At 46.6% G+C, this 17,917-nt stretch overlaps 1 gene segment (V, D, J or C); it reads right to left on the reverse strand.

Moving 5' to 3' along the window:
* Positions 1-17,025: 17,025 nt before the first annotated feature.
* Positions 17,026-17,517, reverse strand: LOC132222426 (immunoglobulin heavy variable 7-4-1-like; the record flags this gene model as incomplete). The annotated part of the segment is given in 2 exon segments: positions 17,026-17,336; positions 17,424-17,517. Coding segments are annotated over 2 exon segments (357 nt in total), but the record flags the coding sequence as incomplete, so codon positions are not given.
* Positions 17,518-17,917: the final 400 nt, after the last annotated feature.

Consider the following 17,917-nt stretch of genomic DNA (forward strand, 5'->3'; position numbering starts at 1 on the left):
ACCGTCAGTTGTTGGCAGTCCTGTGACACCACACTCTCCATACTTCCTGGGCCTGTGAGACAGTCCACAGAGTGTGGGGGGGAGGGTTCACAGATATGGAAGCTGGAAAATCCAAGACTTGATGAGGGCAGGTTGGGATTCTGGTGAGGACCCGCATCCTAGTGGCTATTTATTTTTTCTGTAATCTCAGAGGGTGGATGGACCAAGAGAGCTTCTTCAGCCTGATTTTTTTAATATAAAATATACTTTTATTGATTTCAGAGAGGAAGGAAGGGGTAGAGAGAGATAGAAACATCAAGGATGAGAGAGAACTATTTATTGGCTGCCTCCATCACACACCACACTGGGGATCAAGCCCACAACCAGGGCATATGGCCTGACCAGGAATCAAATCGTGACCTCTTGTATCATAGGTTGACACTCAAACACTGAGTACAGCATCTGGCTCTCAGACCTCTTTTTGAAGGGCATGAATCTCACTCACGAGAACTCCACCCTCAAGACTAATAAGGTCCCCAGGCCCCACCTCCTAACACCACCTCCTAGGGCATTGGGTTTTAATGTGTGAATATTTGAAGGACACATGCATCATGCCCATGGCAGCAACTAGAGTATCGAATCATGACCCCACCCAGGTGGAAGCCTGCTCCAATGGAGCTCCCCCGTCTGAAGATACTCCTGGTCTTTGGAAGGAGAATCTTTACCCAAGTCCTTCAGAACAAGCTGATGACCCTCAGTGTGGGCAGTGTCTGCCCTTGACCTTTAACCAAGGCATCTGGGAAATCCTGTTATTGTTTCTTATCTGTGCTTCCAGTTGGGCATTATTCTTCTGTTGGAAGACCTAGACCTGTTTTCTAACTACTATGGTTGGTAGCTCCTCTTTTTCACTCAGATTTTATAGGTTTTAGTGAAATAAGTAGTCAGGCTCTATTATTAAAAAAACTTTATTGTTGAAATTATCACAGATGTCTCCTATTCCCCCTTTCCGCCCAGTTCCAGCTCCACACCAGGCCTTCAATGCCCTACTGTCTGTGTCCATAGGTGAGATCTTTGACTAATCTCTTTCCACCCTCTCTCCCCCAATCCCACTGAAATTCTTCAGTCTGTTCCATGTTTCCATGCCTCTGATTCTATTCTATTCAGCAGTTTATTTTGTTCATTAGTTTCTTGTTTATTTATTTTAATTTTATGATTCAATTGTTGATAGCTATGTGTTTGTTGCCATTTTATTGTTCATATTTTACTCCTCCTCCTCCTCCTCCTCTTCCCCCCTTCTTGTTCTTCTTTTTCTTCTTCTTCTTCTTCTTCTTCTCCTTCTTCTTCTTCTTCTTCTTCCTCTTCTTCTTCTTCTTCTTCTTCTTCTTCTTCTTCTTCTTCTTCTTCCTCTTCTTCTTCTTCTTCTTCTTCTTCTTACTCTTACTCTTATTCTTATTCTTATTCATTCTTATTCTTATTCTTATTCTTATTCTTATTCTTATTCTTATTCTTATTCTTATTCTTATTCTTATTCTTATTCTTATTCTTATTCTTATTCTTATTCTTATTCTTATTCTTATTCTTATTCTTATTCTTATTCTTATTCTTATTCTTATTCCAGCTCTTCCTTTCCCTCTTTTTCTATCTTCTTAAACAATACCCATCAACATGTCATATAATACTGTTTTTCTGGTGAGGAACTGCTTTAGATTTGTGTGTGTGTGTGTGTGTGTGTGTGTGTGTGTGTGAAGCTCTTTATCTGATCCTCACATCAAAATGAGTGCTTTTGCTGGGTAGAATAATCTTGGTTGTAGGTCCTTATCATTCATCAGTTTGAATATTTCTTGCCGCTGACTTGTAATCTGCAAAGTTTCTGTTGAGAAATCAGCTGATGGGCTGCTTTTCTCTCGTGCTTTTAGAAGTCTCTATTTTTCTTCGCCTTTGGCATTTCAATTATGAAATTGATGTGGGCCTGTGTGGGTTGCTGTTATTTTGGATTCCCTGTGCTTCCTAGACTTGTAAGTCTATTTCTTTCACCAGGTAGGAGATGTTTTCTGTTATTACTTCTTCAAATAAGTTTTCAATATCTTGCTCTCTCTCTCATCTCCTTCTGCTCTCCCATAATGTTAATGTTGGAACCGTTGAAGTTGTCCCAGAGACGCTTTACACTATCTTCATATTTTTGGATGTTTTTTGTTTTTGCTCTTCTGATTGTGTGGCTTTTGCTTCTTCATATTCCAAATCATTTATTTGATTCCCAGAATTCTCTACTCTACTGCAGAATTGCTGTAAATTATTCTTTATTTAAGTTAGTGTATGTTTAATTTCTGACTGTTCCTTTGTTATGTCTTTGACATTCTCACTAAGATCCTTGAAAGTCTCATGAAGATTCTTGAGTAACCTTATAACCATGATTTTGAACTGTGTTTCCAGTAGTTTGCCTGTGTCCATTTCTTTCATTTGTGACATGTTTCTTTATCTCCACATTCTGACTCCTTCTCTGTGTTTGTTTCTATGTATTGAGTAGAGCTGCTATGTCTCTTGCAGTTGTTAGAGTGGCCTTGTCTATAGTAGGTGTCCTGTAGGGCCCAGTGGCTCACCCTCCCAGTCTTCTGAGCTGGGCACTCTAGGTGAACCCCTGTGTGGGCAGTGTGCAGTCTTGTAGTTGAGCCTTGATTTCTGTTGGCATCATTAGGAAGACTTGACCTCCTGGCCAGTTGGCTGTGAAGTCAAGTGGTAACTACAGTAGGAGAGCTGCTGGAGACACCTCTCTGAAACAGGACTTTGCTTCAGTGCGACTCTGGTGCTCACTGAGTCTGCCCATTCAGTGTGTCACTTGTGGCTGTGTAGGGTTGTAATCTGCTATGGTGTGAAATTGTCCACTGGATTCACTGGGTCTGGAGCCTCCAGGGTGGTGCAAAGTCAGCCTCTGCCTGGGGCCACCCAGCAGGAGATATAGAGGGTTCTGAAGATGGCTGCTATTTTGTATTTGTATTGGGCTTTGAGGTGCCCAGGTGAGCCAAGCTGTGAAGCATGTCAGGCTGGTGCTACTGCCCTGCCTTGGGCCTTTAACGGGTGGATTTGGGCATGCTGTCCCCATCTGCAGATTATTGGAGAGGTTTTAGCAAAGTCTGAAGCCTGAGCCAGGACAGACCATTCATTTGGGAAAAAAAAAAAAAAAAAAAACTGCTGCTAGCAGCTTGGTGGGGCTGAAAATTGGATGGGGCAGGGCTTCAGGGGATCACCAGGTTGGAGCAAACTGTGTGCTCTATGCTGAGGGAGACTCAAACATGGCTGCCAGTCAGCTCAGGAACAGGGGAGGTCCCATTACAGGAAAAATGATCCCTGTGAGCACCCCAGTTTGGATAAAGCCACCCCTGAGATCCTGCCCCATGCCAGACAATCAAATTCCTCCCTATATGAGTCTGAATCCTTGCCTCAGGAGCATGGAACAAGTGGGACCCTGTGAGTTTCTGCACCTGTCCTTTAAGAGGAACACCTGTGATTACAGTAGCCTTCTTGTCACTCAACCGCAAACCCTGATTGGTTTTACAACCCAAAGTGACGGGGACTTCTCTTCCCAGCTCTGCAACCCTGGGCTGGGGGGCTTGCTGTAGGGCTGGGACCCCAGGCTCACCACAGGCAGCCTCCACAGAGACGATCTCCCTCCGGATTAAACAATTGGGACAGGTTGGTGTTGGGCCCATTCCACACCTCCACCCCTCCTACCAGTCTCAATGTGCTTTCTTCTCTCCTTCTCTAGTTGTAGGGCTTCCATTCTTACAGCATTCAGGATGTTCTGAATGAGAATTGTTCTGTATTTTAGTTGTAATTTTCAAGTGGTTGTGGGAGGAGGTGAATATAGGCTTTACCCACCCCCCCATCTTGGTTCTTTCCCAGGCTCTATTTTTGATGTTTGATGCTGACAAGTTAAGGTTCATCCCTCTGTCTTGCTTGGCACGTGGAAAACTAAGAGAAAGTGTGTTTCACCCTTGTGTCCTGCAGGTGGGACATTGAACCCACACAAGCCCCTTCTGTGAGAAGGGCCCTCCCCGCCCCCAGCACTGTCCACAATGAATCCTTGAACCAGTGTTCTTACCCAGGGTATCCAAATATATATTTTTATTTTTTAAAATATATTTTTATTTATTTCATAGAGGAAGAAGAGAGAGAGAGAGAGAGAGAGAGAGAGAGAGAGAGAGAGAGAGAGAGAGAACCATCAATGATGAAAGAGAATCTTTGATCTGGTGCTTCCTGCACACCCCACACAGGGATCGAGACTACAAACCGAGCATGTGCCCTGACCAATAATCAAACCCTAACCTCCTGTTCAATAGGTCGATGCCCAACTACTGAGCCATGTCAGTCGGGAAACCGTGTCTGAGTGGCTTGAAAGCCTGCCTTGCTCCCAACAGACACCTCCATGAAAATATAAACCTTTTCAAGGTGCCCCTGCCTGTGGGACATCATCAGCCTGGACATCTATTCCAAGGCACGGTGGGTCCCTCTACCTCCTCCTCTTGGTGTTTCCTGCGATTGGTGCTTTGAGAGTGACAAGTTAATGACCAGAGTTTTTCTTCTCTAGCCTTGTGTTCATGTGCCAGCGGGGGTCACTGTCCAGCATCCACACGTCCTGCTGCTGGCGGGCTGGGACCCTGGGCTGTGTTGAGCTGCACTGTTGAGTTAGCAGAGCCTCTGGTTAGATTTAGGGGACCTGGGTCAGCAGATTTGATTATCAATAGTCATTTGGGCACAAAATTGTCTGAAAGACACTCTACTGTTTTTTCACATGAAAAAGTTGTCTTTGTTTACAACAGGCGTTTCTACCTCAGAGACTCAGAGGTAAGCACAGAGTCAGGAATCCAGAGGTTCCCTGAGGGGAACTGTGACATGAAGAGGAAACCACACAGGAAACCAGCCCAAACCTCCAACTGCACCTGCTGCTGGGATGGTCCTTCGTTCAGGGGCCCTGAGAGCCCCCTGGTGATCACAGCTTCTGCTTCAGGGAGGTTTGTGACTGGGCTCACACTGACTTCCCCTCACTGTGTCTGTTGCACAGTAATACACAGCCGTGTCCTCGGATTTGAGGCTGTTCATTTGCAGATATACCGTGTTCTTTGCGTTGTCTCTGGAGATGGTGAAACGGCCCTTCACAGAGTCTGCGTAGTATGTGCTGTCACCATTACCAGTAATAGCACAAATCCACTCTAGCCTCTTTCCTGGATTCTGGCGGAGCCAGTTCATGTAGTAGCTACTGGAGGAGTATCCAGAGGCTGAACAGGAGAGTCTCAGAGATCCCTCAGGCTTCCCCAAGCCTCCTCCAGACTCCACCAGCTGCACCTCACACTGGACACCTGCAAACACAAAGACTTTCTGGTCATGAAATGCTGGCCTGTACACTGTTTCTCTCACTCATGTCACTCACATACTCAGTGTGTCTTGTTCTCCATAAATTACCTCTCAAAATAGCCACAAGGAAAACCCATCTGAGGCCAAATCCCATGGTGAGATGTCTGTGTTCAGTCCTGATCAGGGAATGGGAACACCTGGGGATCCTGGGGCTGGGCTCCTGTCCCAGAGCTGCAGGGTCAGTAGTGGGCTGCTTTTTATGAGCAGAGAGGACCCTATTTGCATGTCCCCACTACTATATAGGGAGCTCTAGAGTTAGACACTGACATGGTCTTATAGTGTGACATGTCTGAGGGTGCTTTTTATTAAGAATTACTCCCCAGATCTTGACCTGTGCACTCCCCACTGGACTTATCTGCTGCAGGAGACCTGTAGAAAGACCCAGGAATAAATTTTTTCATTAAAAAAAGAGAAACTTTAAAATGAAAGGTGCCTTTGACAAGTCACCAGTAAATATAACAAAGAAAAGTTAACCCTCCTGGTTCATAGGTTAGAACTCTACCACTGAGCCATACAGGCCAGACTCAAGATTTTCTTTACATATTTAGGTCCTCCTTTGTTGGGTTTATAAATGTTTACCAGCATTACACCCTCTTGTTGGATTGCTCTTTTCATTATTATGTAGTCTCTCTCTTTGTCTCTTACTATAGTCTTTGTTTCAAAGTCTGTTTTGTCAGATATAAGTATTGCTGCCCCAGGTTTGTTTGTTTTTTGTTGTTTTTCTTTTTTTTTTCCTTTCCGTATGCATGAAAAATTTTTTTTCAGCCTTTACATTTCTCTGTGTGTATCTTTCATTCTGGAGTCTGTCCATTGTGGACAGCATAGATGTGAGTCTTGCTTTCTTATCCGATCAGCTACCCTAAGTCTTTTGATTGTAGCATTTAAGCCATTTACATTTAAGGCAATTATTGATTGGTGCATGATTTTTTGCCAGGAAGCCCCTTCCTTCCTCACCTCCCTCTGCCCTTGCTCCTGAGGCTGTCCTCTGGGCTTCAGGAGTCAGGAGCGCCCCCTGGTGTCCTGAGCACCCCCTATGGCCCAGCCCTGCTGTCTCCCTCAGAGAGGATTGTGTCTGGGCTCACACTGACTTCCCCTCACTTTGTCTCACACAGTAATACATGGCTGTGTCCTTGGCTCTCAGGCTGTACAATGGTAAATAAACCTGGTTCTTGGATTTGTCCCTGGTGGTGCTGAGTCTGTATTTCTGTGTGGGGTTATAGTTTGTACCCCCATAACCTCATATAACCCCAACCGTCTCCAGCCCCTTTCTCGGAGCCTGGAGGATCCCGTTCACATCATAGCTCATTAGAGAGAATCCAGAGACAGTGCAGGTGAGGGAGAGGGTCTGTGAGGGCTTCTCCAGTCCTGGGCCCATCTCCTGCAGCTGCACCTGGGACAGGACAATCGTGGACAAGGATCATCAGTCCCTATCAGTCACCTGCAGTCACAGCCATCCCATGACCCCAGTCTGACCCCTGAGACCCTCACCTCCGGGGCTATCACCAGGCACAGGAGAAGACCCAGCAGGCTCATCTTCTTCTAGACCACAGCTCTTCCTTTCCAGAGAGCTTGGCCCTGTGTAATGGGAGAGATGTGAGCCTTCACAGCCCAGGAGAGGATTCATCCTGGAGCTTGAACAAACATTTGCATGTGGGCAGCCTTTTCCTTCTAAGTAGAGGGACTGAGGTAAGAATTTCCTAATCATTTTGGGGTCCATGTTGTGGCATCTCTTTCCTTGACCTCACTCACCATTTAAGTCAGGGACAGGGAACTACCTGGGTCATGAATTACATTGGAATTAGGTCAAGGACAACCTCACCTGAACAGAAGAAGAAATGTTGAACTAGATAAGTAGCTTTCATTGGTAAATTCTCATTCATCTTTCAAACAAATTTAATAGGGTTTTGCATTTATTTAGCTTCCGAATCCAACAATTACATATATCTACAAGTAAAAAATGTTTAGCATTGTCATTTTATATGCTAATTATGTTCACCTGGTGTAAAATATTTTAAAAAGAAAGCACAGCCATTTTTTCTGTCACATTGTCTTCATTTCTACTTTCATATGAATACAGCTTCCCAACCACAAGAAAAAGGGAGACCCTTGATTCTTGATGATGGAACTTTTAATGTGTTATGACACACTGTGCAAACTCCTCCCTTATGTAAACCCATGACATATTGCAGACACCCTGAAATAACCACATCTGAAATAACCATGTTTTAACCTGGATAAAAGATAAGAGATAACGGGAGTGATTATGCTTGCGTACCACTGAGAATCTTTCATATCATGAACAATGTATTTGGCCTGTGAAGTGACCTGATTTCTCAGTTTAGTGTTGTCAGTGATGTTGGGGATCATAGTAAGGGAAATTAGAGAATTCCTAGAACACATTTACTCATAGGAAAGGGAACATCAACCTTGTCAGAAAACCCTCATCCCAGCCTTCCTCTGCCCTGTCCCTGGGATGCTCACAGTGGTCAGAAGGTGCGGGGCTCTCTCCCTAACATACCACTACCTTAACGTGCAATGCACACATTCTGCACCAGACACATGATTCAAAAATATATTCTCTTGCTAAGTGAATGATTTAATTTCATTGATGGAATATTTGGAAGAACAAATGTTTTTCATTTTATTACAGTTCAATTCATCAGTATTTTCTTTGATGGGTCTGGATATAGGTGATTTTACAAAGAACTCCCCAGAAAATGCTGAGCCTCCATTGCCCATGTGGATTGGATACAGCAGCCACAGGGACTGGAGCAGGTTCTGGTACCAGAGGGGAGCGCTGCCGGGAAACTACCCATAAATCTGGACTTGACTGTGGAACTGGGTGAGGGGTGGACGCTGGACTTGTTTTGAGTCACATGACAGAAATATGCTTGATGTTCAGGACAGAGAGTTACTGGACATGTGGGTTTAAAGCCTCCAGTGAAGGCCCAGAAGGAAGTGCAGGGCATGAGAGAGACAGCTTGTATCATCATAGGAAATACCTGAATATTAATGAACAGGACTGTGTGAGAAATAGAAACGTTAAAGATCATGCAGGCAGGGATCACGAGAAATAAGGAGTATGTCATTGCAAACTGGTAGGAAGGGGATCCCTGTTTCCTACATGCACATTCTCACAGTGTCTTTGTTCTAGAAGGTAACACATTCCCAGGTCCATGGGATCTGCACTTGGACACCTTTGGGATCAATACTGATCTGTTCTCAACATAGATTACTGAAGCTGCATAATTCATTGAGTCCCATTTATGAAATCTCTCAACATTTACTGGGAAGAGTGGACACCCCTTACTGGAAGAGCCATAGTGATTGTGTGTTTGTACGAGGAGCCTTCATTTCATTGGACCAGGGCTCCTGTCACAGTCAATAGTCATCATTGTCCTCCTCATTTTATGCTCCTCCTCTTCCTCCTCCTTCTCTTCCTTGTTATAATCAATCATTTTCTACTCATTTTATGTAGATACTTGTGGCCTGGTGCACAAAAATTTGTGCACTCAGGGGGGTCCCTCAGCCCGGCCTGTGCCCTCTCACAGTCTGGGACCCCTGAGGGCATGACCACCTGCTGGCTTAGGCCTGCTTCTCCGGGGGTTGGGCCTAAGCTGGCAGTCAGACACCCCTGTGGCACCCCAGAAGCCCTCGGGGGATGTCCACTTGCCATCAGGGAGCAGGCCTAAACTACAGTCGGACACCCTTAGCACTGCTTAGGAGGCAGGAGAGGCAGCCGTCAGCCTGGCTTGTGGCTGAGCAGAGCACCCCCTGTAAGAGTGCACTGACCACCAGGGAGCAGCTCCTGCATTGAGCACCTGGCCCCTGGTGGTCAGTGTGTGTCATAGTGACTAGTCATTCCCAGTTGTTCTTCTGTTAGGGTCAATTTGCATATGACCCTTTTATTATATAGAATAGAGGCCTGGTGCATGGGTGGGGGCCGGCTGGTTTGCCCTGAAGGGTGTCTGGGATCAGGTTGGGGGTCCTGCTGGGGTGTCTGGCCTGCCTGGGTGAGGGGCTGATGGGTGTTTGCAGGCTGGTCACACCCCCTTCAGGGTGGGGGTCCCCACTGGGGTGCCTGGCCAGCCTGGGTGAGGGGCTGATGGCTGTTTGCAGGCTGGTCAAGCCCCCCTGGCAATGGAAGCTCCCAGCTTTTAATTTTTTTCTGGGATTCATTTACCTTCTATAATTGAAACTTTGTAGCCTTGAGAGGAGCTCAGAGCCAGCCAGGGCAGGCGGGAGGGAAGCTTGGCTTCCTCCATCGCCAGGGGCAACCCAGCCTCCTACTCGCTCCAGCTTCGTGGCCTTGGCCGGCTGAAAGCAGGTATCTGGCGTTTATTTACCTTCTATAATTGAAACTTTGTAGCCTGGATAGGTGTTCAGAGCTGGCCAGGGCAGGCGGGAGGGAAGTTTGGCTTCCTCCACCATTGGGGCAACCAAGCCTCCTGCTTGCTCCAGATCCGTGTCTGCAGGCTGCCATGTTGGTTGGGTTAATTTGCATGTAGTCACTCTGATTGGCTGGTGGGCATGGCTTAAGGTGTAGTCAATTTGCATGCTTATCTTTTATTAGTGTAGATGGTTGTTGTTCACACATAATGACCCTCAGTCTCATATTTGGTCATTTTTATAGTTATTACATGGATTTGGTAGCTACGCTGTATATTATTGTATGTTTTACTGCTGACAACTGATGGCTATGTCCTGCCTCTTCTCCATCAGCGCCAAGGAGACTCTGATAGGAAAGGTTTGTGCTCCTCTTCATTTGTCACCAAGAGGTTGGAACCACACAAGGAAGCATAATTCTCCCCACTGGCCCCCCACCTCACAGAAAATAAAAGCCTCTTTTCCTGCCTCTATCCAAGCACCTTTGACTTCCTGGAGGACCTTTCCTGCGCCTCCCAGAGATTTCAACTATGAGCACAATGATCATTCCATGTCCCTTGGTGTGTGTTTGTCATCAGCCTGGACATCTGTACAAGCTACATTGGGTTCCCCTGCTTCTGCCTGGTGTCACCTACTCTTGGTGCAATGAGCATGACTATTAGTCAGTGACTATCACCACCTGGGGTCCTTCTTCTCCGGCGCTGGGGTCACACCTCTCTGGTGCCCACTGTCCAGCGCACATCTGTCCTGGTGCTGCCTGGCTGGGGCCCTGAGTTTTGTGGGGCTGAGCTGCCCTGTTGAGTCAGCAGAACCTCTGGAAGGACTTAGGCGCCTTAGGAATAATTTTTGATCATTAATTGGTACTTGGCACAGAGTGTCTGAAAAATAAATCTTTGCAGTTTGTCCACGAGAGAAACTTGTCTCTGTTTACAACAGACTTTCTAACTCAGAGACTTCAGAGGTAAGTGCAGAGTCATGAATCCAGAGGTTCCCTGAGGGGAACTGTGACATGAAGAGGAAACCACACAGGAAATCAGCCCAAACCTCCAACCACACCTGCTACTGGGAAGGTCCTTGTGTTCACAGACCCAGAGCGCCCCCTGGTGGTCACAGCTTCTGCTGCAGGGAGGTTTGTGTCTGGGGTCACACTGACTTCCCTTCACTGTGTCTCTTGCACAGTAATACACTGCTGTGTCCTGGGCTTTCAGGCTGTTCATTTGCAGATACAGCATGTTCTTGGCATTGTCTCTGGAGATGGTGAATCGGCCCTTCACAGAGTTGGCATAGTATGTGCTACTTCCATCAGGATTAATGAGTGAGACCCACTCCAGCCCTTCCCCTGGAGCCTGGCGGACCCAGTGCATCCAGTAGCTACTGAAGGTGAATCCAGAGGCTGCACAGGAGAGTCTCAGAGACCCCCCAGGCTGCACCAAGTCACCCCCAGACTCCACCAGCTGCACATCGCACTGGACACCTGCAAACACAGAGATATCTTGGTCAAGAAACTCTCATATGTCCACTGTTTCTCTCATTCACATCCACTCACATACTCAGTCATTCTTTTCTCCATAAATTACCTCTTAAAATAGCAACAAGGAAAACCCAGCTGAGCTCCAACCCCATAGTGAGTGGTCTGTGTTCAGTCCTGATCAGGGAATGAGAACACCTGGGGATCCTGGGGCTGGGCTCCTTTCCCAGAACTGCAGGGTCATGGCTGGGCTTGTTTTTATGAGCAGAGGGGTCCGCATTTGCATGTCCTCCTACTATATAGGGAGATCTGGGGTTGGATTATGACAGAAAAGACATGGTCCCAGAGTGTGACATGTCCAAGTGTGCATGTCTGTGAAGAATGACTCCCCACACCTGGGCCTGTGCTCTCCCCATTGGACGTAAGACTCCAGGAGACTTGTACAAAGACCCAGGAGATAAAATTGTCATAAAAAGAAAAAAGAGAAGTTTTAAAATGAGAGATGCCTTTGACAGTCACCAGTAATGACAACCAAGAGAAATCAACCCTCACAACCTGAGAAAGACGTAAAAGTGCAGGAGGTTCATGTTCAGGAGACAGGAAGATCCATCTGACAATTTTTCCCGTACAAAGTGTTCAGAGGATAAACTAAGACCAGAGTGTGAGCCTAGAGCCTGTGGACCAAGTGTTGCAGAGAGAGGAGGATCTGTGTGGGTCCATGAGAACCAGAAGCATGAGCTACAGAGACACAGACAGAGCTCCGCAGTCATATTCCTTCAGGGGAGTTTGATGCTGGACCTGTAGCAGCTGCACTGCCTCTTTTGTGCTGTTTATTCTTTTGTGTCTGTTTTAGATCCAGTTTCATACGCTGGGATATAGAAGAATCTCCGGCATGACCAGGTTGTTTAGCGGAAGATGTTGGAATAGATTTGGGAATAATTAAGTTGAATTTATGAAATCTTCTTATTGGAAACCTGATGTCTGCATATGACCCTTGGGACTGCTGTCACCGTGTCCCCACGTGATAGGAGTCAACTGGAACCTGCACCTGATTCAGTGCCACATTGAGGAGAAAGCTATCTGAGAACATGATCAGGGATTCACCAAGACCGAGGACACATGTGTCCAGGGTTCTTGTTTCATTAGGTTGTGATCTCCTTGATATTTAGCCATTCAAGATTTCTCTCCTCATTTTCTCTGAAACAGCCCCATGAATTTTTAGAGTCTTGAAGACACTTTGTTGAGAGGCTGCAGAAACATAAGCCATTTTTGTATAGATTTTGTATCTTACATCTTTCCTTAATTCTAGTTCTATTAGCCCCTCATACAGTTTTTAAGGTTTTCTATTTACAAGATCATGTCATCTGTATAAAGATAAGGCGAAGCATTTTAACTTGTTTCTTTCTTATTTGAACATTTAGATTTTTTTCTTGTCCAATTATTTTGACATGCACTTCTAGTTTTGATGAATAGAAGTAGTCACAGGTGAGCCCTTGTCTCCGTCGTGATGTAAGAAGTATAACTTTGACATTTTCTCTGTGTAAAATGATATCACTTGGTGGCTTCTCAAATGTGACCTTTATTACATCGATGTCCATTTCTTCTATACCTGATATGCTAAGAATTTTAATTCTGTAGCAATTTTCCATTTTAAAGGCTTTATTCTGAATCTATTTATATGATGGTATACTTTATCATTCATTCTGTGGATGAGGTGTATAACAGTTACAGGTTTACATTTGTTTGTTTGTTTTTCAGCCCACCCTGCTTTATTGCATACACACACACACGCACACACACACACACACACACACACACACACGTGCAGAGTTTCCAATTCTGAAAGCAGTTCCTTTTTACATAAAATCTTTAGATAACAATAAAATCTTTTCTAAAATCCCAAAGACACATAAGTAATTAAAATATAGTCTATTCTCTCCCCCTAAATCAGTGGTTTTCTCAACGTGTGGGTCACGACTCCTTTGGCAGTCGAACGACCCTTTCACAGGGGTCGCCTAAGACCATCCTGCATATCAGATATTTATATTATGATCCATAAAACTAGCAACATTACAGTTATGACGTAGCAATGAAAATAATTTTATGGTTTGATCACAACATGAGGAACTGTATTTAAAAGGCCAGAAGGTTGAGAACCACTGCCCTAAATAAAGGAACTCTTACCCTTTGAGACAGCATGGAGGAACTGGAGAGTACTGTGCTAAGCGAAATAAGCCAGTCAGAGAAAGACAAATATCACATGATGTAACTTATAGGTGGAATCTAATAAACTAAATAAACTGATAAATAAAATAGAAAAAGAGGCAGGGACACATGAATCAGACTGACAAATCTCAGAGGGAAAGGGGCAGGAGGAGATTAACACAAGAGCTTATGTCCACATAAGCCAGACAATAGGTGGTGAAGGCTGGGGTTGTTGTGGGAACAAGGTGGAGGGGGGAAAATTGGGGAAAATAGGGGAACACATCTTTAATGCCGTTTACAATAAAGATAAAACAATAAAAAGTTTTATATATGTTATATAATAAATGTTGGAGCAGATGTGTGGGTAAGACTATTTTAATTTTACTGGTCATTCATTTCATTAATAAAATGGATTAACATTATATACAAACATCTTCCCAAGTACAAAGACTCCAGTTATGTAGACTCGACATTGCAAAATTGAGTAATCATAATTTTATATAAAACTAGAGGCCAGGTGCATGACATTCGTGCATTGGGAGAAGGGGGGCTTTTCAGCCTGGCCTGCACCCTCTAATAGTCTGGGGCCCCTCAGGGGATGTCCTTAGTGCTGCCACAGAGGCAGGAGCACCTCCACTCTGCTCGCCAGCCATGAGCCTGGGTTCTGGCTGACTGGAGCTCCCGGTGTGGGATTGCACTGACCACCAGAGGGCAGCTTCTGCATTGAGCATCTGCCCCCTGGTGGTCAGTCCATGTCATAGTGACTGGTCGTTCTGCTGGTCTTTCCACCATTTGGTCGATTTGCATATTAGCCTTTTATTATTAGGATTGCCAATGCACTTCATATGTACCAGCCGGTTGGATGGACAGATAATCGGTCACATAACCCTTTATATATACTGTATAGATAACATTTTCATGTCAACTTCAACTTAGAAATAATTGAAAAGTAAAGAACTTTCTTCCCCTTGACCTGACTGAGGCCCCTTGGGCCTGCAGGTGAGTGTGCAGGGGCTGCATCTGTCTCAGTCCAGCTCCAGGAAATAGGCCTTGCTGGGGAGCACCTGCCTCCCATGAACACAGCCCAGGCCACACAGCAGAGACAGGCTCACACTCTGTCCCTCCTCTCTCCTCACTTCTCCCAGCAGGAAGCCCCTCCCACAGGGAGTAGCTCAGGAAGGTGTCTCAGGTCCTTGACCACAGAGAGGTTCTGAGATGCTGGACTAACCTGCTCCCGGAGGGACACAGGCACTGACTCTGGGCCAGCAGGTGCTCTGACATGGTTGTGGAACTCGGAGCTGTTCCTGGTCACAGAGAGTCATTCTTGGACCTGCCCTCCCAGCGTCCACCTGAGACCTTGGAAGTAAGGGAACCTGGAGGCTGACTATCTTGGAGGGAGACTGTGATCTCATGATGGGCTAAGATTACAGATAGAGGGAGGATCAAGGTGCAGAGCAGTAGTATCATTTGGCTGATATTTACCTAATAATGAGATATCAGAAGAAAGGGCTTTTGAACTTCTCTGAAGAGACATGATCATGTGTTTTAATAATAAAGGCCATAATGAAACTTCAATTAGCCCCTGAATTCACACCTTACAGCTCACGGAGCAATTCAGAATCCACACCTTTGAGAACCACCCCAGTGCAGGACGTCTAACTCAGGACGTTCAGAACCCTCTAGGAGCTGCAATTCTGGAAGCAGAGGCTGACCCATGAAATTCGGTTCAAATTGAGGATCAGACAGTGGAAACTTCAGTCAATGTGAGAACAAAGCCCCACTCTTACTCCTGCTTTGTGCTTATTGACTTGCTTCTCATCGCTGGCTGCTGTCCATTCTGAATGCATGAATACCTCCCTTTCCCTTATCATTGCAATTGTTATGTGGACACAGGAGTCTGACCCCAGGTTTGGTGCTGACATTTGGCAGTTTTTAAGCCTCGCCCTCCCTCCGCCACTTTTGCCCACATTTCCTCTGCCTCTGGAGGGGGTCCATACACTCCAGCCCCTGACCAGCACAGGAGTTTAACCAGTCCTCACACCCTGACACAGCTCACCCTGAGCCAGGCCCTCTCCTGGCTCTCTGAGGCCATTGCACCTACTGGAGAGTCCTCCCCACCTCTGGAGACAGAGGTTCTGTCAGAGCTGCACGTCATCTCATCCCCTGGTGTGTGTGAATCCTCAGACTCAGCCTCTGCAGCTGTTGTGGGCCAGAACCCTGCTGTCCTTGCACAGGGCCCACAGCCATCATCTCTTTGTGCAGGGGGCTGGGGAATAGCCACCCCGTGGCCTCTCTTCTCCATCAGGACTGACTGGCTCTTTGCTGCTGAGCTGTTTGGGCCCAATCATGACTCTGGAGGAAGCCCAGGAACCGATGTCATATGAAGAGGAAAACCCAGATTCCAACAGGGTCCAGGGCTTAACCTGCTCCTCCTCCTGCTCCTGGTTTGGATGCTCAGATCCATGGGTCCTGAGTGCCCCCTGGTGTCTGAGTGTCCCCTGCAGCCCAGCTCTGCTGTCTCCCTCAGGGAGGTTTGTGCCTGAGCTCACATTGACTTCCCCTCCCTGTGTGTCTCTTGCACAGTAATACACGGCCATGTCCTCCATTCTCAGGCTGTTCATTTGCAGATACAGCGTGTTCTCAGTGTTGTCTCTGGAGACGGTGAACCAATTCTTCACAGACTCTGCATAGTATGTGGTACCACCAATACTACTAACACCAGCAACCCACTCCAACCCCTTCCCTGGAACCTGGTGGACCCAGTTCATGCCATAGCTACTGAAGGTGAATCCAGAGGCTGCACAGGAGAGTCTCAGAGACCCCCCAGGCGGCAACAAGCCTCCCCCAGACTCCACCAGCTGCACCTCACACTGGACACCTGCAAACTCAAAGATGTCCTGGTCAGGAAATGCTGACCTGTGTACTGTTTCTCTCACTCATACCCACTCAGATACTCAGTATTACTTCTTCTCCATAAATTACCTCTCAGAATAGCCACAAGAAAAAGCCACATCCATTGGAAAGTACAGTGGGTCCCTCTATGTCCCCTGCATGGTGTCACCTGCGATTGGTGAGATGAGAGTGACGACAAGTCAGTGACAATCACAACCAGACTCTTTCTTCTCTACCTTTGGGGACACACTCCTCTGGGGCAAGATGTCTAGCACACACATGTCCTGTTGCTGACTGGGACCTGAGCTTTGTGGGGCTGAGCTGCACTGTTAAGTCAGCAAAGCCTATGATTAGAATCAGGTGACTTGTGTCAGAACATTTTATTTTTAATTGTTGTTTGGGCACAAGAGTGTCTGAGGGGCAGGCTCTGTGGTTTGTCCATGTGAAAAAGTTGTCTCTGTTTACAACACATTTTTCTAACTCAGAGACTTCAGAGGTAAGTGAAGATCAGGAATTCAGAGATTCTCTGAGGGAAACTGTGACATAAAGAGGAATCCCCACAGGAAACCAGCTGGAACCTCCAACTGCACCTGCTATTGGTCCTTGTGTTCAGGAACCTGAGTGCCCCCTGGTTGTCACAGCCTCTCCTGCAGGAAGGTTTGTGTCTGGGCTCACACTGACTTCCCCTCACTGTGTCTTGCACAGTAATACATGGCTGTGTCCTCAGACTTGAGGCCATTGATCTGCAGATAGGCCATGCTGACAGAGGTGTCCTTGGAGAAGACAAATCTTTCTGAGAAGCCCTGGGCATATGTGGGTGTCCCAGTATTTGTGTTGATCCAGCCCATATACTTTAGGCGCTCTCCCGGGGCCTGTCGCACCCAGTGCATCCAGTAGCTGGTGAAGGTGTATCCAGAAGCCTTGCAGGAGACCTTCAGAGAGGCCCCAGGCTTCCTCACCTCAGCCCCAGACTGCACCAGCTGCACCTGGGAATGGACACCTGTGGAAATGGGACAGGAGTGGGTGGAAATCCTCCTTGATTCTCCATGGTCCCCCCATTCAACCCAAACACAGGGGAGCCCCTTACCTGTAGCCACAGCCACCAGGAGGAGGGTTCTCCAGCTCCAGTCCATGGTGAGGGGCTGTGCTGTGAGTACTTCTGTAGGGGAGGGTGTGGCTGTGGGTGATGCTCTCAGGGCACAGACTTATTCATATTTAACCTAGTCTGCCTCCTGTCTTTTGCATATTCATGAGGCAGAGTATTTCATAGCTAAGTTCTTGACCCCACCTGAGAGAAGATGGATGACATAGGGACCAGGCTCAGTGAGATTCTGAGGGTCCAACTCCTAATCCTGGTTGGAGGATGTGTGTCCCCTGCCAGGGCCCTGACTTCTGTGTAGACACAGCTCCTCCACTGAGGAACCAGCCCCTAAAGGACATGCTCCTCATTGTGGGCCCACCTTTTGGTGACATAGGGCCACCTGTACCAGCTCTGGGCTTTGATACCTGAATGTCTTCTTCTCAAAACAATGTGTCTCCAACATGATGCCTCAAGTGAGGTAATAAATCCATCCCTGCCCC

This window comes from Myotis daubentonii, chromosome 20, assembly GCF_963259705.1.
Source record: "Myotis daubentonii chromosome 20, mMyoDau2.1, whole genome shotgun sequence".
Lineage (NCBI taxonomy): Eukaryota > Metazoa > Chordata > Mammalia > Chiroptera > Vespertilionidae > Myotis > Myotis daubentonii.